Raw genomic sequence first — 25,428 nt, 5'->3', positions numbered from 1 at the left:
AACCTGTTTTTAAGCTAAACAATATTAACTGAACTATTCAGTAATTTCTAGTAATGAATTATAAAGTAAAATTTGTACAGTGTAATGGAATCAATATTCAATTATTATAAATTGCTTTGAATGACTAAACCATGCTGCAGATTTCTGTAATACAGATATTTATTTATTACTTCTACGAAACTACCCATTGCATTGCATTTCTTTTCTCGGAGATATTTAAAAATATATGTAAGCATTATTTAAAATATATTATAGTGTGCCATACACAGAATGATTCAAGTAAGTGCAGAAGTCACAGTAAAACACAGCTTAATTTATAAATATTTTGTAGGGAGGGTGAAAGAACCTTTTTAGTCCCAAGTACCTAATAGCCATTATTGCCTAAACTTAAATGTCATAGCTGAGTTTCCTCATAAAAAAAACTTGCTTTACTACAGTTATGGGTGCTGTTAGTTTTAGTTCCTTTTTGAGAAGTGATTGAAAAGTATACCCTTAAGGACCTCAAAACATTAGACTTTAACAATGTTAACATTTTGTAACCAGTAACTCTTCTTGAGAAGTCCTACCATCACTGTATACAAAGTTGTCTCTACACCCAAGAAAAGCAGATTGCAGGTATCAGAAGTGACAGAAATGGGCCAGATCTCTCGACTTGCTTATGAAAACGGATCTAAATAGAAAACTGAAGATAAAAGAGAAGTGTGAAGGGGCAAAGTGTCACATTGGTTTCAGCATTAAAATGTTTCTAAACTGTGTCCACTTTTAATAAATCTTGTCTTGCATGTGAGTCTTCTCTGCCCTTTTTATAGTTTCACACTCCTATCTGCTTTTATGGGAAAGTGTCTTTCTGCAGTTTGGTGGCCATCTCCAGTAATTTTTTATTGATCTCTCTACAGTAGTTCTGTTGTTGGCTTGTATTCTAAATGATTATCCTCCTTTTGCCCTTCAGCATGGTGCAGCCAAAATGTCTCTTCCTTTTCTGATGCTTTAATTGTTTCCCACCTTGTTTGAATCTCCCTACTGGCTTCCTGTGTTTCCACATAAAGTTCGTACTCCTCACTGTCAAGACTGTGTTGCATGGCTCTTGTCTCCATCTTTGACTTTTTTTCTGTTAAACCTTCTTTTATGTTCTATTCTTTGCCAATCCTTGCCTCCTTTCGCCCAATCTTTCACCTACTCATATCTTCACTCTTTTCATGTTACCTCCGATACTTGAAACAGCCTCACTGTCTAGTGGGCCTCACCACATTGCTTTCTTCCTAAAAGTGCCTTTTGTCTTCCCTCCCACCATTTATGACTTAAATAAAAAAGAAACAACCCCCCCAACCTAATAAATATTTATATTCTATCAATTTTGTTGAAATCTTGTCAAATTCTGTTAAGATCCAATTACAAGATGCATGCCTAACCTCTTCAATGTATATTGATCTAACTGAGGCATCTAGACCCTCCTTCTCACATTGTTTAACCTGAATTATAAACTCTTGTAAGCTGAGATTTGTCTTTTTAGCACCATTCACACTTATAGTGCAGCGGAAACAACAAAAACAAAATCTTATCTGCTCACAGACTGTCAAATGTACTGAATTTCTTGGTTACAGCACTTTTTAAAAAGCATACCAGATTCTGACCACTGGAAGTCTGCAGTGGAGGCCAGTATATGCAATAAAGCAACTACAACATCCTTTACTTCTCCCTGATGTCTTCCAAGACATCAAGGAAGTCAAGTAGCGCAGAGCACCAGAAGAAAAGACAGCAGCTGTCATACCTTGAAACTACCCCACCTCCTCTGCATGATGTTGTTCAACAGCTGGTGGCTCATTCTTCAGTTCATATCGAGATTCTTTAGCTTCTGCAGTTTCAACAATTAATCCTTCCCTCCACCATCAGAAAATAACATGAGACCCAGTGGAGTGGAGATGGGGAAGTAGGCGAGACAGCTATTGGGGAAGCATGGATGAAGTGTCCCTGGTTTTGTCTCAAAAGCTGAATGGTGCACTTGTTTGTTGTCATTCCTCTTTAGCAGTTGTCAATATAATGGGTTCCAAGTTAATGGATAATGGAATTAATCTTTCCTGTATTTTTATTTCTAATTAGGATTCCTTCCCTATGATGTCAGTCCAGGCTATAATCAAATGGCTTTACCCTTATCATATTCTATTAGGAAAGGAAGGCAGGACTGCAGTAGAAGATGCATTAAAAGTGAGTACTGTGCATTTTATATACAAATCCCAGAGAGCAGTGAGTTGCTACAGTAGCCCCACTAATTATAAGAAGACACCGAAGCAATGCTAATTATTTAAATAATATATGTTAATGCTGATATTAAAAAAGGTTTTGAACAATACCTTCATAAACCAACAGATTTCATTAGCTGATGAGTTTTATGTCTTCTAGTGAATTTAGGCCACAATTCACAGATTCTTAAACACATGCATAACTTTAACAATGTAATAGTCCCATTGATACAATGTAACTACTCACATGTTTAAATTTAGGCATATTCTTAAGTGCCTTACTGAATCAGGGCTTAAGAGAGAAGATATTCATGAGGTAGATCTTTGTCACTAAAATGGAAAATAATAATTTTCTAAAATTCATAAATTTCTTATAAAATTAATTGTGATTAAATTATTTCACATGAAAAATATTGAGTGTGTCATGATAATTCTACTAGTTTGTTTGTCTTTATAGGCATTTGTGTCTGTTAAACTTTCAGTTAATCTATAGAGCTTTCTGAAATAACGCTGAACAAAAACTAACGGAAAAAAAAAAAGAGAGAAAATGCTTATTTTATGTCTCTTCTTTTCCCTGCCCACCTTCTCATCCCTCCAGCATTTTCATAGATTCATAGTCTTTTTCAGAGTCATTATTTCCAAATAGAATTTCCCATCTTGTAAGTATACCCTACTTTCTTTTTTACTGTACATTTGGCCATATTGAAAGGCTTATTGTTTGCTTGTACCTAGTTTATTAAGCAATCTAGGAGCTGTCGTCTTCATTATTTACCGCTCCCCCAATCTTTGTTTAATGTACCAACTTTATCAGTAATGATTTTGTTTTCTTCTGGGTCATTGATAAAAATATTAAAGAGCATAGGGCTGAGAATCAATCCCTGCTGAACCCAGCTAGAAACATACCTGCTCAGTGATGTTTGTCATTGACTGTTACATTTTAATGACATAAATCTGTCATCCAGATTTTGATAAAGTTGCTTTGTGCCATGTTGATTTTTTATTGTTCTAGGTTTTAATCAAAATGTTGTGTGGTACCAGCAGAAATGCTGTACAGAAATCTAGATGTATTTCATCAGCACGGTTACCTTTATCACTCAAACTTGTAATTTCATCAGAGAATATTAAGTTTGTTTGACAAGATCTGTTTTCCATAAACACATGTGGTTAGCATTAATTATATTACCCTTCTTTAATTATTTATTAATTGAGTCCTGTATCAGGTGTTCCATTATTTTGCCCAGGTTCAGTGTCAGGCTGACAGGCCTATAATAACCTGGGTCATTCCATTTGCCCTTTTTGGCACAACGTTTTTCCAGTCACCTGGAACTTCCCCAGTTTTTCAAGATCTATTTAAATCAATATTAATTGTTCAGAGAGGTCCTTGGGGAGGTCTTTTATACCCAAAGGTTTTAAGTAAGTAATGTGTACCTCTTGACTTTAAACGTCTAAATTTAGTAGTTGGTGTTTAATATCCTGCTTAGTTAATGCTGGAATGGAAAGTATTTCATCATAGGATATGCATACATCATCTGGCTTTTTCCCACATATGAAACAGAAATATTTATTGAACACTTTTGCCTTTTCTGCATCATTATTGACCATTTTACCCTTTCCATCTCATAATAGACTAGGGCTAGGCAACCTGTGGCACATGTACTGAAGGCGGCACTCAAGCTCATTTTCAGTGGCACTCACACTGCCCGTCCTGGCCACCGATCTGGGGGGCTCTGCTTTTTAATTTAATTTTAAATGAAGCTTCTTAAACATTTTAAAAACCTTATTTACTTTACGTACAACAATAGTTTAGTTATATATTATAGACTTATAGAAAGAGACCGTCTAAAAACGTTAAAATGTATTACCGACATGTGAAACCTTAAATTAGAGTGAATAAATGAAGATTCGGCACACCACTTCTGAAAGGTTGCCCACCCCTGTAATAGACTAATACCATTAGGGTACTTTTGCCCTGATACACTAAAAACATTTCTTATTGTCCTTAACTCTGTTAGTTGTAGATATTTCCTTGTGTCCTTTTGCTTCCTTTATCAATATCTACAATTTCTAGCTTAAATTTATATTCATTGCTATCAACGTCTCCTTTCTTCCACTTTTTAAATTTCTTTATTGCTTCTTTCACTTCCCTAAGCCAGTCTGGTTTTTAACCTGTGTAGTGTTCTTCCTCAGTTGTGTTTTTTTGGAAATTCAGTAAAATGCATTTCAACATCTCTCAATTAAGAGTTATATTTTTTCTGTTTAAATTCTCTCAGCTGTTTTGGCTCATAATTGGTTTCAGCTTTGTGAAACTGGTCCTTTTAAAAGTGCCCCAAATAGATATTACTAATTGGAACTTTATTGTGTTTGCACATAACAAATATAATGAAATCATGATCACTTGCACCAAAGCAACCATTAACTTATAATTCTAAGATCATTTCCTCTTTATCTGTCAAGATGAGGTCTAATATAGAATTCCTTTTATATTAGCTGCAATGCTTTGTGAGTTAGGTAATTGTCATTTGTACTCCTTAGAAATTCCAAAGACGTTTTACTATTAGCGGTTTGAGACTTCCGATTGAACTGGGCAGGAAATGTTTTTTTTCTGTTTCTAATTGGCACAAAAAGTCAATCTTGGAAATTTTTGTGAACTGAAAAATCCAGGAAAAAATAATTAATTCAGATCAATCAGAATGTTTCAGTTTTGGCCATTTTTATTTTTTATTATAATTAGTTTAGATTTTGATACAGAAATTCATTTTGAACTGGAATAAAATGTGAAAACATTCTGAAACTATTTTCAACATTTTTTCAAGTCAACAAATTCATTGAAACTGACCATTTACTGTGAAAAGTTTTGGTTTCTATTAACCTATTCGCTGATGAAAAGAAATTTCATTGAAAAATTCACTACCAGCTCTAACCTCCAGCATTGTTACTCAGATTGAAGTCACACACGATAATGCTTTTTTCCCCCCTTACACGTTATATAAGTAGCTCCTTAAGGAGTCTTATTTGTTGGTGTGTACCCATTTTGAGCTTTATCTGTTACATAGTCAGTATTCTCTTTAATTTCAATTAATTTTTTGAGTAATGATTGAAACTTTAAAATATTCATGGGCAGTCCCTTCTTTATGTTGTAATTTTTAATTTATGCTGTTGGCACCGAGAGCATTAGAAAGCAATCTATAGTTGTATTTGAGAAATATGAAGAAATAAAACATTTCCTTCCCTTGTTATAATTGCACCTGGAAATGATGCTGTAATTATAAGAGTCTGTCAGCATTGCATGTGGAAATAGCTTTGGACCTGATCCAAAGTCTATTGAACTCAATGGGAGTCTTTTTGTTTACTTCAGTTAACTTTGGATCAGGGTCTCTAACTTGCCAATTAAAATCTTAATTCAAGATGAAACTCAAAATGCACATTCTCAGCTTTTTTCTGTTCTTCCATTGTTTAGTGGTGGTTGAAATTGGTTCAGCTGTTAAAATAAAAATAGAATTTTTGGCAGTTTTGCACTAAAGTACACTTATGCTTTTTAAAAGAAGTTCATGTTTAACATGAAAAATTTGTAGCCTTTTAGTCCAGAATGTGAATCTATGAGAGTGAAGAGCCAAAGTATGTGTCTGATTATGTAACAAAAATAATTGTTTCTAACCTTAATTTGCAATGCTATGGTATCTTGTACAAATAAAGAGACATAAATTTTATTCTTTGCAACACACTTTTAATAAAAGCAATCGAATGTGCCTAAAACAACGTGAAGCTTACTTTAATGTTTTCAAGAGACAAGGTGAGTGAGATAATATCTTTTACTGTATCAGCTTCTATTGGTGAGAGAGTCAAGCTTACGCAGAGCTCGAAAACTTGTCTCTCTCACCATGGAAGTTGGTCCAATAAAAGATATTACACAGCATGGCTACAACAACACTGCATCAAATGTTTTAATCACAGCAGCAATCTTCGTCATTATCTGAATTACCAGATAGATATTTATCATGATATTTGAACTCTGAACCTTCATAACCTAATTGCTACAGAATGTCCTTTCACCTGCATGGAACATGAGGCTATGGCCAAGATGGCCAGCCAAATTTAAGATGCTCTGGAACCAATTTTTTAAAAATGAGTTAGAGTCCTTTTTGCTTCTTGATTATGTAGAAAAAAGACCAAAAATCATTTCCCAAATAAGTGTGGGTTAGGTTTTTTACTTGTTTTTTTACCTCTGAAATAGCAGGTTTTACAGGAGGACTTTTTGGGCGAGTCTTAGGCCTGGTCTATATTAGGAAGTTAAGTCAGTTTAATTAGATCTGTCAGGGGTATGAAAAATCCACACCTCATTGTGGCTTACTTAAGCTGACCTAAGTCCCCGGTGGAATCATTCCATCAGCCTGGCTACTGCCTCTTGGGAAGGTGGATTAACTACAGCAATGGGAGAATCCATCCCATCAGCGTAGGTAGCATCTACATTAAAGCCCTACAGTGGCACAGCTGTGTCGCTATAGTATTTTAAGTTTAGACAAGCCTTTGGATGTATGTGGCGAATGCTCACACCTTTATTGAAGTGTGTGTTTGTGCGTGCGTGTTGAATCTTTAACATGGACATAGCCTCTCTTGTAAGAGTTCATTAGGCACGAGAGTTAGAGATGTTAAGAAAAAAACAAACGCTAGTTTAAAAAATATGACTCAAAATCTCTTGCTCTCTATTACTTAGTTTTCACTGTTGCATACAGCATAGAGCGATGGAGGGCAGAGGTGGTGGTAAAATGGGCAAAAAGGCAATATTTTTTCCTTAGTCTATTAAAGGCTATATAATAAAAGTTTCTTGTGTGTAGGGAGCCCTCAACTCTCATTACACACAAGGCTGTCAAACTGAATGAGCATCTTAGTTTGATGCATCTTTTTTTTTTAAGCTGGATGTTTCTAATACCCAAGTGGTCATAATAGCCCTCAAAGATAAATGGGTGTGGGAACGTAAGTGCTGGAGGGTTGGAGCTTTATTTCAGTCTGTCTGGCTTCAAAATCAACAAGTCAGCAGTGGGAAGTTATATCATTAGGGCTATCTTGCAATCAGAATATCCTCGATTTTTTTTTATTTAGAAAAGAAACTTTAAAATCTATGTAACAGAAAATTCTATACAAAGATCTGGGATTCATGGATTTTTCAGAATTCACAGATTTCTGTTGTCCCAGCTCATGATGTAGTTTAATTTGTTTGACAAGAGCAGCAGCAAGCTAATAGTTGACTAGAGAACACTTAGTAGATATATACTGATGTTAGCATCTTATAAGGTCCATTTTAACTTTTTCAGTATTAAGGTTCTTACAGCAAGTGGATATTGAACTTCAGAAGAAATTAGTCTTGCATCAGTTTCTGCCATGTTTTCAGTGGAAACATTTAAAAACACAGCACTATATTAAATACGTACTACTTTCTCAATTTTTACAGCGTTTTGAGCTCCAGGATTCAGAAAGCCCTTTACTTCCCAATAGGATTAAAAAAGTGGAACAAATACATGGCAGCAAGACCTTACAGGCTGATGTAACTGTCCAGATTGCTGAAAAAGAAGTGAAATTCCAGGTAATGATTTACAGGTTCAACAAGCTTTATTGGGGGTGGGCAAACTTTTTGGCCCGAGAGCGATATCTGGGAATAGAAATTATATGGCAGGCCACGAATACTCACAAAATTGCGGTTGGGGTGTGGGAGGGGATGAGGGCTCTGGTTGGGGATGTGGTCTTTGGGGTGCGGCCAGAAATGAGGAGTTCAGGGTGCGGGAGGGGACTCTAGGCTGGGACAGGGGAGTGGGGTGTGGGAGAGTATCAGGGCTCTGGCTGGGAGTGCAGGCTTTGGAGTGGGGCTAGAGATAAAGGGTTTGGGGTGCATGAGTGTACTCTGGGCTGGCATCTAAGGCTTCAGAGGGTGGGAGGGGGATCAGGGCTGGGCCGGGGACTGGGGCGCGGGGAAATGTTCAGGGGTGCAGGCTCCAGGTGGCACTTACCTCAAACTGCTCCTGGAAGCAGCGGGCATTTCCTTTCTTTGTATCCTACGCAGCTCTGCACCCTGCTCTGTCCTCAGGCACCACCCTTTCAGCTCCTATTGGGTGAGGTTACCGGCCAATGGGAGCTGCAGGGGCAGTGCTTGAGGCGGGGGCAGTGTGGAGAGCGGAGGCATCTGGCTGCCCCTACACGTAGGAACTGGAGCAGGGCCATGCAGCTGCTTCCAGGAGCTGCATGGTGCGGCCCCTGACCCTGCTCCCCGGCTAGGGTGCCAGAGCAGTGCAAACCCCAGACTCTGCTCCCCAGTGGAAGCTCGAGGGTCAGATTAAAATGGGTTGCAGGCCGGATTCGGCCTGCGGGTCATAGTTTTCCCACCCTGAGCTATATTCTTGGTTTCATATCACTACTGCAAATTCGTTATGCTACTTTCTGTTGACTCTCACCTACATTTAATGCTCAAAGTTAATAAGGAATTTGACTGAGAGCCTCAATCAATATCCACTCTTTATGGTAATATTTAGCAAATGTCATTTACGAACTGGAGAGTATTTGATTATGGAAAAGTAAGGCTTTATTTTCAGGTAACTCGTGCAGGTTTCTATGTGGTTATTTTTTGGGCAACATGATCTATTTATTTCATCAGTTACTAAAGTGTTGGGGAAAAGTACTTTCTCGATTCCTTATTTTGGGTTGAGCAATGGAATAGCAAAATACAAAGCATATGTGATGCTCTTGGGGGTATCTTCTATATAGTTACGTTTTTCTGAAGGAATCATTTTTTTCACTATATCTTTAAATAAAAACAATAATAGTTTCTTTACTTTTGTCCACCACATCAAGTAAAATGTGCTTGTTAACATTATTCCAGCACAGGATGTTGAAACAGAAAATGGAGCAAAAGTCTTCATATTAATCGCATCAAATACAGTCAGGCTGAATTTCTTCCTGCGAAGCTTATGGTCTGTTGGGTGGAAAAATAAGGCATTTTTTAAGAAACATGTGTTGATCTGAGTTTAAAGTAGGGATTGAATTCAGTGAGACTGAGGTATCTATGTAATAGAGGAGAGTTAGCAGGAGGCAGAGAGAGATCTGAGTAACACTGGAGAAGGATGACCTTAGAGAGTTAGTACAATGGAGGTGAAGACGGAGGTTGGAGAGCAGAAGCAAATTGGGTAGAATCGATGAGAAGCTGATTGGAGAGCTGTTCTGAAGGAAATAGTTAGCTTCATTAGGCACTGTGATGATCTGAGAGTTGGTTGAGGAATTTCTCTGAGGAATGAACGGCCTCTTTGGGAACAAGGGTAGAGGAGGAATTTGAGAGGAAGCAGTGACCAGTTTGAGTGGGGAAAGAGCAACAGAATTTAGTAGCTTAAGTAGGGGTTAAACTGGAGGAAAAACAAGTGTTTCTATTCTGCAAAGCTCTGCCCACTTATGACACCAGAGTGAGATTTCCCTCCAAGTGGATTGTTCATATCTTCACCGTAGATCATTTCTCCTCTTTCTTACGCCCTGATCTGCAATAAATGATTACAGTGTTCACTTCGTAGTTGGGTTTCAGCGTTAATACCCTACTGAGGTGAGTCGGAGTCCTCTCAGGACTATTGATTCATGTTGCCTGCAAACCAAGTCCAATACCATTGCATTGATTTACATTTGATTCCTATTTCATGGCAGAATTATTTTTTTTTGTAACCCCAAGCCATAAAGGTGACTTTTTTTTTTTAAATTATTATTATTATTATTATTTAAAGATTTTAGATTCTGGAGCACAAGAATGCAGTCACCAGTGAAAAGTTACAGGGTTACTGACCCAGTATAAACGAATCTGCCCCCGAGCCTAAATCACTTTCATATAACTTGTTTATCTTTTGTCTCCTTGTAGGTCCCAGCTGGGACTAGACCATTAAAACTGTGTTCTGGATCAGACGCTTTCATAAAGACTTCCAGCCATAAGCAGCTGTTGGCAGAAATGATGCAGTCACATATGGTTAAGGATATGTGTTTGATAGGCGGAAAAGTAAGAACTGTAAATTTCTTTGCCTTTTTTTTCCTGCTTGCAAGATATTTTTGATTTAATTCCTTAATTTTTATTTCATGTTGTTTTTTTACTTTATAGGGCTGTGGCAAAACAGTTATTGCTAAGGAGTTTGCCAATATGTTAGGATACAACATAGAGCCTGTCATGCTGTATCAGGTAAAGTAAATTATACAGTGGTGCGTATGCCTTACAAATTGTCTGAAACGTGACATACATAGGTTCTAGATGGAATCTCTGTGTAACGCTACAGCCTTTGAAAAATCATTCATCTAAGGCAAGAAGCAAAAGTCATATAAGAATGAAAGGAAAGTAGTTCTTGAGATACTTTGCTCACTTGATGTCAGAATACTGAGCTGGAGAGTCTCTTCCAATTTGCAAGATTACGTAGAGAGATTATTATATAGAGTGTAGTATGAAAATCTAAGGTATATATGTGTATAGGGCCGGATGATAATTCCCATGAAATCAGTAGAACAGCTCCCATTGACTTCACAATCTTAGTAGAAAGAAGAGAGAACTTCAGTGAGTGGAGCGTAAGGAGATTTGTTCAATGAAGTAAATTATTATATTTCTTAGTTGCAAAGAGCTGACAGCTGGTGCTATGAATTAGCATATTTCTTTCTAGTCTTTGAATGTTGTTCTCTTAAGTGCGTTTCCTGCTTTTGGTGAATGGTGGCCAGTTGTTTTGGCATATTTAGAGGCCCTAGAAGACCCTTTCCCCTTCCTTTTTTTGTTTGTCCGTATGCTATAAAATTGTGAAATGGAATTCTCCACCATCTACATCTTTGTATTCTGGAAGGCAGTTTCTTTATTGTGCTGAAAATGCATAATTACTTTTTTGTTTTGAGGAGCTTCTGTTTTGTGTTACTTTTTATGTTCTCTATACTCTGGGGAAAATTCTGCGATACTACACATGTGCAGAATTCAAGTCCCAGGTAGATTTTTTTTTTCTCTGCAGAAAATACATTCTGCTTGAGAGGTGCTGCAATTATGCCATTTGCCAACCAGGGGCTGCTGTGTTGCCAGAAGAGAGAATAGCTGCTCCCGGGTGGGAGCAGCCCCAGTGGCAAATAGGGAAGAGAAGCAACTGGGTTCTTCACAGCACTCTGCTTGTAGGGCCAGGTCAGGAGGCATGGTATATGGTGGGGGGATGGACAGCATGGGGTTGCTGGGGGTCACAGGCTGGGGTTCACAAGAGCTAATGGGAGGGGGACAGACTAGGAGTGGGATTGTGGGGACATGGGCAACGGAGTAGCTGAGTGGGGATTCAGGGACATATGGGGATTTGGGAGGGGCACAGGGACATACGGGAACAGGGGCAGATGTGCCTGACAATGAGAGAGGCTAGGGATCAGTCAGGGTCTGCGTGGGGGAGGCTCCCTAACAACCCTCCCGCCTAAAACCTCCAAAACTTCCATACTTTTCCCACTCATACCGAACAACCCTCCAAGTTCACACCCCGGCTCCTTCCCAACAATTACTTCCCTCTCCTTCAGCTCCTCCCTTATCCTTGACTCTCTCAAGCCTTTGCACTGCCTCTGAAGGGTGTAGGAAATGCGTTTCTGTATTGTAGTTTAAATGAATTATTACTCAGAGTTCTGTGTTAATAGGCCTAGTAAGGAATCTATCTGTCAAAAAAAATTTTCTGAATCTTTTTTGTTGTCTGTATTGTTACAGACATACTTGCTGAAGGTGTTTGGAAATAAATTACCAAAATAATTGAAATCGGCATGACTATATTATTTTGACAAATAAAATATGCAGAATTTTGGAGAATTTTAAAATCCTGTGCACAGAATTTTAAATTTTTTGGCGCATAATTCCCCCAGGAGTATGAATAGCTTTAATCTTTCTTTCTTCGTTCAGATTCCATAATCTTCTCATATTGTTGTATATATTTACGTTAAACCACTATTTGATTTTTGTCATGATTCTTATTGTTTAATGTTTATAGTAAATATAACACAGATCCCAGTCGGGATTGGGGCTCTGTTGTGGTGGGTTCTAGAAAAACACATTCAAGGATATGGTACCTCACTCTTAGAGCTTAGAATCTAAGATGAGAAGTGACTTATGAAGTGTAGGGGGAAGGGAGTAGAGAAAGATTAATCAAATATATACAATTTTTATAGAAATTTACATGTTTTCATTGTAAATAGATAATGTAAGTGCCACTCTCTCTTTCAGTCCATCAACCTAGCCATCATTAATTAACTGATTACCTATGCGTTGTGTCAGAGGTGGGTCCTGGGGAGAGATTTAGAGAACAAAGTTGACGATTTACAGAGCAGTTCAGGAAAGGGAAGGGATGGAAAAAGGTACAGAGACATTTTTGCAAGAAGCTGACAAATGGATGGCTTTGTTGGTTGACTGTAGGAGGCATGGGACAATGATCTCACTACTTGTTAAGCAGTGTCTGGCTTGCAGAAAAAGGTGTTTGGTCAGTTTAAGGGGTAGAGAGCCAGACTGACTAGCTGTGATAGCGTTAGACTGGGTCATCATGGGAACACTGACCCATTCCCCCTCCCAGGTGGCCAGAAGAGAGGAGGGAACTATGCAGGTCCATACCGGTGCAGAAAAAACACACCTTTACCTGGACCATGCAAAGCACTGTCCCTCCTGTGGATGTAGTTAAATATCAGGTTTTGTCATGATTTGCTGCAGGCATTATGTTAGTTGCTCTTTTCTTGGGGGGCTGTGTCAAGGTTCCTTCCCTACTCTGAACTTTAGGGTACAGATGTGGGGACCTGCATGGACACTTCTAAGCTTAATTACTAGCTTAGATCTGGTATCGCTGCCACCATCCAGAATTTTCAGTGTCTGGATCACTCCTTTTCCCCCCAAAACCTTCCCCTCCCTGGGTGGCCTGAGAGACGCCTTCACGAATTCCCTGGTGAGTCCAGATCCAATCCCTTGGATCTTAAAACAAGAAAAATCAATCAGGTATTAAGAAATAGGCTTTTAATTAAAAAAAAAAAAGGTAAAAGAAAACCCTCTGGGAGAGATTAGCATACCAGCTACTCTCACAGACAACAGATTCAAAACACAGAGGATATTCCCTGGGCACAAATTTGGTTACACAAAAAAAAATACCCAAATACCCAATTTGATTCTATCTCTAATTGCATAAGACAGGTTACAAAGAAATAAACATAATACTATTTATTCCTTTCTAAAAGTTAACTAACTCTGATAAGAGACTGGTTCCTTGATCTTTTTCGCTCTGGCTGAAACTGAATCTCTCAAACAATGAAAATTTCCCTCCTTCCTTTTGAAACATCTTGTTTCCCATTAGTCCCACCATTCCTCTGGTCAGGTGTTAGCTAGGCTAGGTGAACTTTTTAACCCTTTACAGGTAAAGAAGCATTAACCCTTAACCATGCTGTTTATGACAGGCTGAGAGAGGCTTTTTCTCTCAACATCAGATTGGCCAAGACAAGGTATGGAGCGGGTTTGCCTTCCCTATAGCAAGTTGGGAACTTAGTTAGGGCAAATGTGAAACGGCGGTTGGAACCATGACGTTGCAACTCATTATGTCAGTGCAAGGTGGATTTAGTGCACGTACTTGCTACAATTTAAGCCCATTGCTTCTTTTCCTATTCTCAGAGATTAAAAGAACAATTTTTTTTCACCCTCCTCCTTGTAGCAACCTTTTATGTACAAGAAAATTGTTATCATGTCCCCATAGCCTTCTTGTCTCCAGACTAAACAAACCCAAGTTTTTCAATCTTCCCTTATCAATCATGTTTTCTGTACCTTTAATCATTTTTATTGCTCTTGCTTGGACTATGTCCAATTTGTCCACATCTTTCCTGAAATGTGGTTCCCAAAATTGGACACAATACTCCAGTTGAGGCCTTATCAGCGTGGAGTAGAGTAGAAGAATTACTACTTGTATCTTGTTTACAACACTCCTGCTGATACATCCCTGAATTATGTTCGCTTTTTCTTTTCTTTTTTTGTTTTGGCAGCAGTGTTACACTGTTGACTCATATTTAGCTTGTGATCTACTATAACCCCAGATGTCTTGCTATAGTACTGCTTCCTAAACAGTCATTTCTCATTTTATATGTATTCCCTTTATCTTCATCCCCAACATTCAACAGAGTGCTGGGCAGCCAGCAACAGTCACTCTTCTTTGTCACAGGGACAGTATTGCCAACATCAAGTAGTCAAAAACCATGAATCAGGCCACCAAAACCATGAGATTGGCTTAAAAATCATGATATGTTAACAGAAAAGATTGACTTCTTATTCATCTTCTGGTTTTTGAGCGTTTAAAGTTCATGTTTTCAAGTTTCTTTCTGCAGCCATGAGGGCTAGAGATTTTTTTTTTTAAGGAAGCTGAGATTCTCATAATCATGTGGCTAAAAGAGTTGGGGCTTTAAGAAGAATATCAAATATCACAAGACTCTTCAAAACACAGAGGTAGTTGGCTGTCAAACCTGGTTTCAGGCAACCTAGTGATCTCTCTACCTTCCTTCTCTGTGCTTCCCTTGCTGATGCCTGACCATTCTGGAGCCTCCAGGTGATAGCAGTAGTGGCAGCTTGTATCGAGGCGAAGGGAGTGAGGGTGAGGAGGGACTTTCGAGCTTACACAGGGCTGTCAAAGTTGGCCAGTGTAGGAGGGCCCACCCACAATATTCCTTCCTAGAAGTGTTCTGCCTCTGCAGTAGCCATGTGTGACAGCTTCCGAGGTCCTACTTTTTACCAACCACTGTTTCTTCTTGCTGGGGATCGCAGCAGTACGTTTTCCTTTTCTTCTCTCATTCTCTTTATCTTCATTCAGTATCCCTGCATCTCTCTCTCTCTCTATCCCTTCAGTATAGAGTGCCTGAGTCTCTGGCTAGGGAGTTGCTGCAGCTGGATTCCAGATGGTAAGTTATAAGAGACTCCTGCCAGTGTAACAAGCATGGGGGCAGGTTTTTTTCCCCTCCCTCAGTGGAGGGACCCAAGTGTGTTTCTTGCTCAAAGGCCTCCGACCCCATTGTGGCCCTGCTTGAGCTTGGTGAAGAGGAGAACCAGTGACGTGCCAAATGTTCACCGTAGGAATGGAGGGGAGGAGGTGGGAGAAAAGGTCTCAGTAGTGTCTAACTTAAATTCTCTTTTCAAATGACAGTGACATAAAAAGAAAGAGCTTTTTATCTTATTCCAGAAATAATAAATCTCTCTTTAAATTGCTAAATTATAGCCAGAAAAGCTCAAATTACAAACAGTAATTTAAAAAAGAATATTTACTCCTGTTAGAATGGATATATGTGTTTTTACATCCTGAAAAATGACTGTGTTCTCAAATAGCTCACTATTTGAGCACATTTGGTAAAGTTAAGAATCATTAGACAAGTAAATATTGTTATACAAAAGAAAAAGCAGCTCACACAAACCCTGTCTGAAACTGAAATCTGGCATATCTCTGCCTACGGACCATACTTAAATTTTAGATCTTTAACATAGAAAGGTTGACAGGAACATATTTGGAAGAATTGCAAATCCACAGCTGTCTGTTCTGACAAGTTATTCCCTGGTCACCATCTTTTGTCATTTTCTGTCACATAATTCTGCAGGGTAGAAAATTGCTGTGGAGTATTTCTCACTGTTAAGGTTTGATTCCCCTCCACCCCACTGTCTTTTTTCTTGTCTATAAAAATAGGCCTTAAATAAAAGCATATGAAAAATATATCTTCCTTCAGAAGGAAGGTATTCAGAATCATCTGAAGGGCTCTGCTTTGAATGTGACATAAGTCAAAATCAACCTTTGGCACATCAACATCTTCAGGGCATTCCATATATTCAGGCATACCAGTCAAAGAAATATGATGGGAGAAGACTTCCAGCACTGACCAATATCTGAATAAAACTAAAAACACTAAACTCTATAGAAAAACATTTCCTGACTAAATATTTTTCTACAAAATACTATTGGTTTAGTTCTATTCACATTTATATGTAAGTGTTTAAGTGATGAATAGATCAACTTGTCTCTTCCAGTATTTACCTCAGGATTAGATGATGAGGTTCAAACTCCTCTGAAGATAGTTATTGTGCACATTGTTTCCCCTTCCTGTACAATTTTTCACTTTCAATGGGCTTATCTGGTATATACTTCCCAAGGGATTGGTCGTTTTTCTCTGCAGGATGGCTCAGAGTTTGATAGGAGAACAGACTGAGAATTTCAGCTAACTGGCAACAAGGGAATATGTGCTCTTTGGGGCTTGACAAATGAACCCACTCATGACATATGAAACCTGACTCTTGTTATATACTAAGGCAGGGGTCGGCAGCCTTTCAGAAGTGGTGTGCTGAGTCTTCATTTATTCACTCTAATTTAAGGTTTCGTGTGCCAGTAATACATTTCAGTGTTTTTAGAAGGTCTCTTTATATATAAAAAGTCTACAATACAGAACTAAACTATTGCTCTATGTAAGGTAAATAAGGTTTTTAAAATGTTTAAGAAGCTTCATTTAAAATTAAATTAAAATGCAGAGCTCTCGTGGCCAGGACCTGGGCAGTGTGAGTGCCACTGAAAATCAGCTCACGTGCCACTTTCGGCACGCGTGCCACAGGTTGCCTATCCCTGTACTAAGAGAAATCTTCATTATTTGTGTACATAATGTCAGGGTATTTACTCATCCCCAGTATAGGAAGCCAGTTGGTCTTGGAAACTTAGAAATGTGGCTACAAATACCAGTCATTCAGGCAAAGTTTTTTCCAGCCCCCATCTCTAGCCTGTATGGATCTGCAGAAAGGCAGCCCATGACACACAAAGCTGAAAATGAACTCAGTCACTTTATAAGATAGCTAAAACTTTCACTTTCAAAAGGGTATCTGTGATGCCTATGCAAAAGGGCCTGATCCAACTCCCACAGAAGTGAATGGGAGTCTTTCCATTGATTTCAGTGGGAGTTAGATCAGATTCTAAGGAAAGAGAGTTTGCAAAGACAGTTCTTTGACTTTTTGGAATTATAAAGCTATATTTAAGTGATATTAATAAGGTAAACGCTTGACAATTTTTAAACTTGTTATTCAGTGTGTGTGTGTGTGTGTATATATATATAAATATATGGTCTGCCAGAATAGATATATATTTATTTTCTGTATAAAATTATTTTTAAAATATGTACTAGTGTTTTTATATAACATCAACAGTTTTATTATAGAAATAACATAAAATCAAGACAAAATTAATGTAAAGGATCAGAACCATTCAAACAAATTGTATCTAATCTTTCCAAGCCTAATTATAAGTATATTTCCAAAATATGTATCCAGTTTTTGCTGGAAATTACTAAGAATTTATAAACTAAAAACTAAAAGTAGGAAATATCTGGTTTCTACAAAAAAAATTAAACTTATGATATTAAGTAATTAGCATTGCATATCAATATATGCAATAATTTAATCTGATACTAGAACAAATATTAACTACATGCATTCATTCAATAACTAGGCAATATAGATCTAGTTTCACCTTTTTGGGTCAGAAAAAACAGTCTTTTTGGCTTCTTTAAGAGGCCAAAATCTCTTACGATAATCCTAATCCTAAAAGTCAATAAATTTTTTTATCTTCATAGTCAGTTATAATTTAGCAAGTAATAATATAGGCACAGAAATATTCAATGAAGTAAAATTCAGCTGAAGAAATAACATTTTCCCCACTTCAGGCTTAACTCAGTAGCTTTCAGGAAAAAGTTCTGGGAAGAAATGAAATTTCCGATATTTTATTTCCTAAAATATCTCCAGAAAGAAAGAGAGCACGCGCGCGCGCACACACGCGCGCGCGCGCGCACACACAGAAAGAGGGGAGGGAGAGGGAGCATGTTTATACTTAGTGACCGTTGCATGACTCTCAAGGATCTAATGAAAATGGCAAGTATTATATCCCTTACATCTCACTCCCCTTTAGCAACTACACCTCTACCCCAATATAACGTGAGCCGATATAACATGAATTCGGATATAACTTGGTAAAGCAGCTCTCCCGGGGGGTGGGGCTGCATACTGCGGTGGATCAAAGCAAGTTCAATATAACACAGTTTCACCTATAACACGGTAAGATTTTTTGGCTCCTGAGGACAACGTTATATCGGGGTAGAGGTGTATGGCAATAGAAGCCATCCCGCTTAGCCAGTTCCCATTGCTTCGCCAACAGTGATCATTTTCTTCGCAATTCAGAGGCCAGAGACTCTAGGTTTCTTACTTTTGATGCCAGTTGGACTCACATTCTGCTAAGATTTCTCAAACAGAAAATAGGAATGAAGTAATAGAGAAAATTTTGAGATCACATAACAACAAATGGCTGGTTTAGTGAAAGACACCTCAGTTAAAAAAAAAGAATATTAATATGCTTATATAGGATAATTATTTTCTGAAAAAAAATCAAAGTGAAAATTGTGTTAAAGCTACTACTATTTGAATATTAGATTTTTCTGGAACATCTGCAGGAGAGGAATGTTTTAAAGTAATTTAGACTTGCGTTTCCCAAACTGTTGTCCACAGGAAATAGCTGGCTGGTCATATGGTACTTAGGCTTCTGCTTCTCCTCATTTCCAGTTGCTTAAGTGCATTCAAAGAGAACTAAAAATAAATTAAATACTTTCCTAAAATTACTTTCCCATGTAAGCAATTGCTGTAGTTGCTACAGGGATTTTATGCAATCAGAAATGGGAGAAAAGGTGGTACATGAGAACAAAATGGGAGCGGAAGGCCTCCATGAAACAATCTCTGCATTAAAGGACAGTTTATGTAAACTTTTGGGAATCACTGCTTTAGATTGTTTGGATCCTCTTCTTTTGATATAAAGGGTTTTCAGAATCCTTAATGAAAGTTGTTTCTGTTTGACATTCACACTATAAGAGTAGTTGTCAAATCACTTTTAGACAGAGAAAGAGTAATGAAGCAACTATGAAGAATAAATTGAAATATTTGGTGTAAAATAAAACCAAAGAAATCAAAGAATTAACCTCCTTAAAACACAATGAAAGCTTGAATCCAAAGGGACATGAGTCCAAAGGGAAAAGGAATAAACTTTCTGTCTTATAACCAAATCAGGCTTTACAAGGACTTGGCTCAAAACAGAAAAAAAAATTAAAAATACAGTTGTTTTTCAACTTCAGATTATGACAATATGAAATATATAACTAGTATAATATTTAAGTAAGTAATCAAGGTTAAATAAATATGAATAAAAAATCTTTGGACAAAAAACCAATAACTTTAACCACAGCACAGAAATTGAATAATTGAGAGAATTGGTAACAAGATAGTTTTTCATCTCTGCATAACCAGATCAGATCCAATTCAAGTCATTTAGAATATGATGTGAAGTTTGATTTTATTTCTGAATTATACTTTATTGCATTCTGCTCTTCTGATTTTCCATCTTCAGCAAATTTAGGTTTTCCATTTGGGCTATTGGTATCTGTCTTTGTTTGCTTTCAGCGTTAGTCTTAGCTTAATGAATTCATATTACACACAGTTAATTTGATTCCCAAAGAGGAGTCAGGTATAAAGTGAAATTTAATTTAATTTATAGTACATTCTCCTGTGCGGCATTTATTAACTACAGAATGCATAGAGAATTTCTGAAATAGGTGGCAGTTCAAGGGCACAAAAATATTTTTGGTATATTTTCTGTTGTTTTGATAAAGATATGTTTCTCATTCTATGTGTAGACTGAATATTTCAGTAGTGAAGCAAAATGGTGAATAAGTACAACAGTATAAAGATGTGGTGTTTTCATGGTAGTGACGGTGAAACCTTAAGTTACATATCAGTGGAAGCATCAAAGGAACAAGACTTTGTCCTGTTATTTTAAGACTGTTAAGGAAATGCAGAAAGAGGAAATGATCCAGGCTATATGATGTAATTTATTCTATTTTTGTTGTTTAAAGTTCAAAGGATTTACTGTTGTAAGAAGAATGTATGCAAAAGCTCTAACTGCAGCAACAAATATTTTTCCCACCTCTGATTTTTTAGGCCAAATGATGTTCACTGCAAACAACCAAATAGGGTGGATTTGAATCACTGGTCAAGATGACTTGATTTAATCATGGATTTCTACATAAAATTACATTCTTGTTGGTTGTTACCAACCTGAAGATCCTGCATATTCAGACATGTTCCTTTTATCATCTTCAACACAGCTTCCTTCTGAGAAGGAACGCTTCTCATGATGTTGTTTCATTCAGGCAACCAGGCCTTGCTTTTCTTTGTAGCACTGTTTGCATTTTGCACTCATGCCTGTCTTACCCACAGGTAGAGGAACTTCATTAAAATTTTCCCAAACTGGGTCTCTCTTAAAGCCTGATGGCATTATAGGTTTCCCTTCTAGTTAGAGAATGATATGGTAGATCTCAAATAAATGAATGCTACACTCAGACAGACCTCAAGACTTCTGGAATATGCTGCTCAAACAGTTTCACTTTTGTTTCTACTGCCTGTCCCTGCCTTCTCACATTTGTCTCCAGACTTCTCCTTGTCCAGATCTGTTTCGCCCCCAACAATCTGCTATTAATTCAACTCTTTGAAACTTTGCACTTTTAGAGAGAGGTAAGGGTTTGACTCTCTGTACACAAATTTGCAGAAGGACAATATGGTAGAGGTCTGTTGTTTCTCACCTCTCTATATTATGTATGTATTTATTTTAAAACATTTTTGCTGTTAACTTGCTTGTTATCTCTGGAGACACAAATCCACAGTTTGAGAACTGCAAAACTAAGCATCTCTGATGGTGTCTTCTAGACTGAACACTGAGTCCCATTGGGTAGATAGTAAGATTTACCTAAATAATCGGTACAGAAGCCACATAAGATTGGGTCCCTAATCCATGAACTGCTGGAACTCATTTAGAAAACTTTTCTTAAACATTACATGAATATATTGTTTCATACTGTAGAATTAGAATTTATAAGCACTATTCCATGATGAGATATATTTGAGCTATAATGTATCTTAATTAAAACTATCTTTAGATTGTTTTTGACAAAATGCTGTTTGAGAAAAAACCTTTCAATTTAAATTAAAAAAAATCATTGATTTTTATCCACTCTGCAACCAAAGCTATGGGGCTATGCCCTGGTTAGATTATCTGCACTGAAAGTGCAGGAGGAAGGAATTCATTTTCCAGGCCACATGGTGACCACTGCAATTTCCTCTACAGCAATGGGGAGCATCTCCTATGAGGGAACCCAAAGAATAAATATATTTGGTGGCTGATATGCTGGCCCCATCCTCTGATTTGCTGTTGCTTTGTCTACAAAAGTACCTTCTATATTGAGGTGCAGAGCGTCCGTATGGAACTCTACTCCATTTTGTGTGAGGACTCCTGGTCCTTCTATTGTTTTACCCTCTCTTTCCCCTCTTAAATATCTCAGTTTTATTTTATTTTGCTGGATCTTAGAAATTAACAGAATTTTTTACCTGTGTTTCACATCAGTGAAATCAGTATCTGATTTAATTATAATTTCTGCAGAGTCTTACAGCTGAGTGACTTCAGTTGATGCCAGATGACAATTGCTGTTCCCTTCTGTACTCAAAGCCTTGTAGTTCTCAAATACACGTATTGCATACAACAAAAATTCCATTTAAAATGCTTTTAAAAGTTTCCCTTTTGTTGGGATATTGAAAAGGCATTGTTAATGTGTGTAGAAACTAAAATTTTATTTAAAACACTCTGTATGTATACATCTAGTGTTCTGTGGGAAAGTTGTCAAAGATTTCTTGCCTAAATCCATTTGGGTATTTGCCCCTTAAAAAAACAAAATACAGTACTTGCCAATGAAATCAAGCTCTGATAGATCAGTATAATATAATTTAAATTAGGGCAGCAAATTAATTGCAGTTAACTCATGTGATTAACTCAAAGCAATTACCGGTAATCATGATTGATTGCAGTTTTAATCACACTGTTAAACAATAGAATATCAATTTAAATGTATTAAATATTTTTGGATGTTTTTCTACATTTTCAAATATATTGACTTCTGTTACTACACAGTGTACAAAGTAGACACCGCTCAGTTTATATTGTTTTTTTTATATAGATATATTTGCACTGTAAAAATGGCATGCAAAAGAAATAATATTTTTCAGTTCACCTAATACAGGTACTGTAGTGCAATCTCTTTATGGTGGAAGTGCAACTTACAAATGTAGATTTTTTTTGTTACATAACTGCACTCAAAAATACAATAATGCAAAACTTAAGAGCCTACAAGTCCACCGTTGCAAGGTATTTCCCTGTCAGATATGCTAAACATTCATATGCCCCTTCATGCTTTGGCCGACATTGCAGAGGACATGCTTCCATACTGATGATGCTTGTTAACTAAATAATGCACTAATTAAATTTGTGGCTGAACTCCTTGGGGGAGAATTGTATGTCTCCTACTGTGTTTTACCCACATTTTGCCATATATTTCATATTATAGCAGTCTCGGATGATGACCCAGCACATGTTGTTTCTTTTAACAACACTTTCAATGCAGATTTAACAAAATGCAAATAAGGTACCAATGTGAGATTTCTAAAGATAGTTACAACACACAATCCAAGGTTTAAGAATCTGAAGTGCCTTCCAAAATCTGAGCAGGACGAGGTGTAGAGTATGTTTTCAGAAGTTTTGAAAGAGCAACACTCCGATGCAGAAACTACAGAACCTGAACCACCAAAAAAGAAAAGCTGCCTTCTGCTGATGGCATCTGACTCAGATGATGAAAGTGAACATGCATCGGTCCACAATGCTTTGGATGATTATCGAGCATAACCTGTTATCAGCATGGACGAATGTCCTCTGGAATGGTGGTTGAAGCATGAAGGGATATATGAATCTTTAGTGCTTCTGGCACATAAATATCTGTGATGCCAGTTACAACAGTGCCATGTGAACACTTGTTCTCACTTTCAGGTGACATTGTAAACAAGAAGCAGGCAGCATTATCTGCTGCAAATGTAACCAGACTTGTTTGTCTGAGTGATTGGCTGAATGAGAAGCAGGACTGAGTGGACTTGTAGGCTCTAAAGTTTTACATTGTTTTGTTTTTGAATGCAGTTATATTTTGGCCATAATTCTACATTTGTAAGTTCAACTTTCATGATAAAGAGATTGCACTACTGTTATTTTTGTTCTTTACAGTCAAATATTTGTAATAAAAATAAATATAAAGTGAGCACTGTACACTTTATATTTTGTGTTGTAATTGAAATCAATATATTTGAAAATGTAGAAAATATCCAAAACTTTTTACATAAATGGTATTCTATTATTATTTAACAGAGCGATTAATCGTGATTAATATTTTTAATCATTTGATAATCCTAGTTTAAATGCACTCTTTTGATGATTGTTACTCACAGGATATGACAGCTCGAGATTTGGTGCAGCAAAGATATACTCTTCCAAATGGAGATACTGCTTGGAGACCATCTCCACTTGTTACTGCTGCCTTGGATGGGAAGCTTGTTATTCTTGATGGTATTCATCGTGTCAACTCTGGCACCCTAGCTGTGCTACAAAGGTTGGTATGGGAGCCCTGTTAAGCAGAGTGCTTGAGACTTGTTTATTCAGGACATTCATGCTCAGAAACTGTGTCCTGTTTGCAAATACACAGCTGTGCAACTCCAGGTATATTGTAAAATTGCAGTCAAGATGTTGGATTTTTATAGACTACATTATGTTGGGTTAGTGATACAGGGATACAGCTATTGAGAGCAGAAGCAAGCCCTGTGTGTGTTATGTAAACTTTTATTAATATAGGAAATTGCAGCTGTTTGTTCATGCTGTACTTCTGACTAAATTAAAAAAAGTATTTGTTTCTATCCTAGTCAAAACTATGAGGCCTAAACATTAATAAGTTAACATTTATTAAGTGGTAAAGACATTATAAATAGTATTTGAAAATGCATTCTGCTTCTAAATGACTGATTAATTATACTCACTCTGAAAAAAGCTTTCTTGGAATTACTTAGTAAATTGATTAAAGGGATCTGAAAACGGGGGTGAACAGGAGGTGACAAAATTTGCAATGATACAAAATTACTCAAGGCATTAAATCCAAATTTGAGTGACAGAGTTACAAAGGGATCTCACTAAACTGGGTGACTGGATGACGAAATGACAGATGAAATTCAGTGTCACTAAATTCAAAGTAATATACATTGGAAAGTATAATCCCAGTTATACAAACAAAATGATGGAGTCTAACTTGGCTGTTGCCACTCAGATAAGAGATCTTGGAGTCATCGTGGAGAATTCTCTGAAAACATCTGCTCAATGTGCACTGGCAGACAAAAAAGCAAACAGAATGTTAGGAACCATTAGGAAAGGTATAGATAAGTCAGAACATATTGTAATGCCACTATATATCTCCATTGTACACCCACACCTTGAATACAGTGTGCAGTTCTGGTCACTCCATCTCAAAAAAGATATAGTAGAATTGGAAAAGGTGCAGAGGAGGGCAGCGAAAATGTTTAGGGGGATAGAACAGCTTCCATACTAGGACATATTAAAAAGACTGGGACTATTCAGCTTAGAAAAGAGATGACTGCGGGAGCATATACTAGAGGTCTATAAAATCATGAATGGTATGGAGAAAGTGAATAGGGAAGTGTTTTCCCCTTCACATAATACACGGACTAGGGGTCACCCACTGGAAGTTAAAACAAACAAAAGGAAGTATTTCTTCATCCAACGCACAGTCAATCTATGGAACTCACTGCCAAGGGATGTTGTGAATACCAAAAGTATAACTTGATTGAAAAAGGAATTGGATTAATTCATGGAGGATAGGTCCATCAGTGGCTATTAGCCAAGATAGTCTGGGATACAACTCTATGCTCTGGGTTTCCCAAACCTGTGCCAGAAGCATCTGACAGTAGCCACTGTCAGAGACAAGATACTGAGCTATATAGATCATTAGTATGGCCATTCTTATGTTCTTATGAATTAAAAACAAAAATCCTAAAAGTTACACATAATAATGTAAACTGTATTAATAGTTAACAATTACTACTCATATGTGGCCAGATTTTGACACTTGTGTTCATGTTGAATAGTAATACCCTTCTCCATGAGTGATCATGTTAGTGGGGCCACTTGTGAAGGAAAGTAAGGAGGTATCAGAATTTGCACCATAATAAGGAGCCCAAAGCTGCTGT

At 37.3% G+C, this 25,428-nt stretch overlaps 1 protein-coding gene across 1 annotated transcript in view; it reads left to right on the top strand.

Moving 5' to 3' along the window:
* The window catches only part of VWA8 (von Willebrand factor A domain containing 8), a 279,054-nt gene that overhangs the window by 65,104 nt on the left and 188,522 nt on the right, over positions 1-25,428 (top strand). The window contains exons 9-13 of the mRNA XM_075065283.1: positions 2,098-2,202; positions 7,684-7,815; positions 10,117-10,251; positions 10,351-10,428; positions 23,626-23,786. Of these exons, the coding sequence (XP_074921384.1) occupies positions 2,098-2,202; positions 7,684-7,815; positions 10,117-10,251; positions 10,351-10,428; positions 23,626-23,786 (611 nt within the window). The remainder of the gene's footprint in view (positions 1-2,097; positions 2,203-7,683; positions 7,816-10,116; positions 10,252-10,350; positions 10,429-23,625; positions 23,787-25,428) is intronic.

This window comes from Chelonoidis abingdonii, chromosome 1, assembly GCF_003597395.2.
Source record: "Chelonoidis abingdonii isolate Lonesome George chromosome 1, CheloAbing_2.0, whole genome shotgun sequence".
In the NCBI taxonomy this organism is placed as follows: Eukaryota; Metazoa; Chordata; order Testudines; family Testudinidae; genus Chelonoidis; species Chelonoidis abingdonii.
Note: the sequence above shows the minus strand (reverse complement) of the source record. Positions and strands in the feature narration are given on the sequence as shown.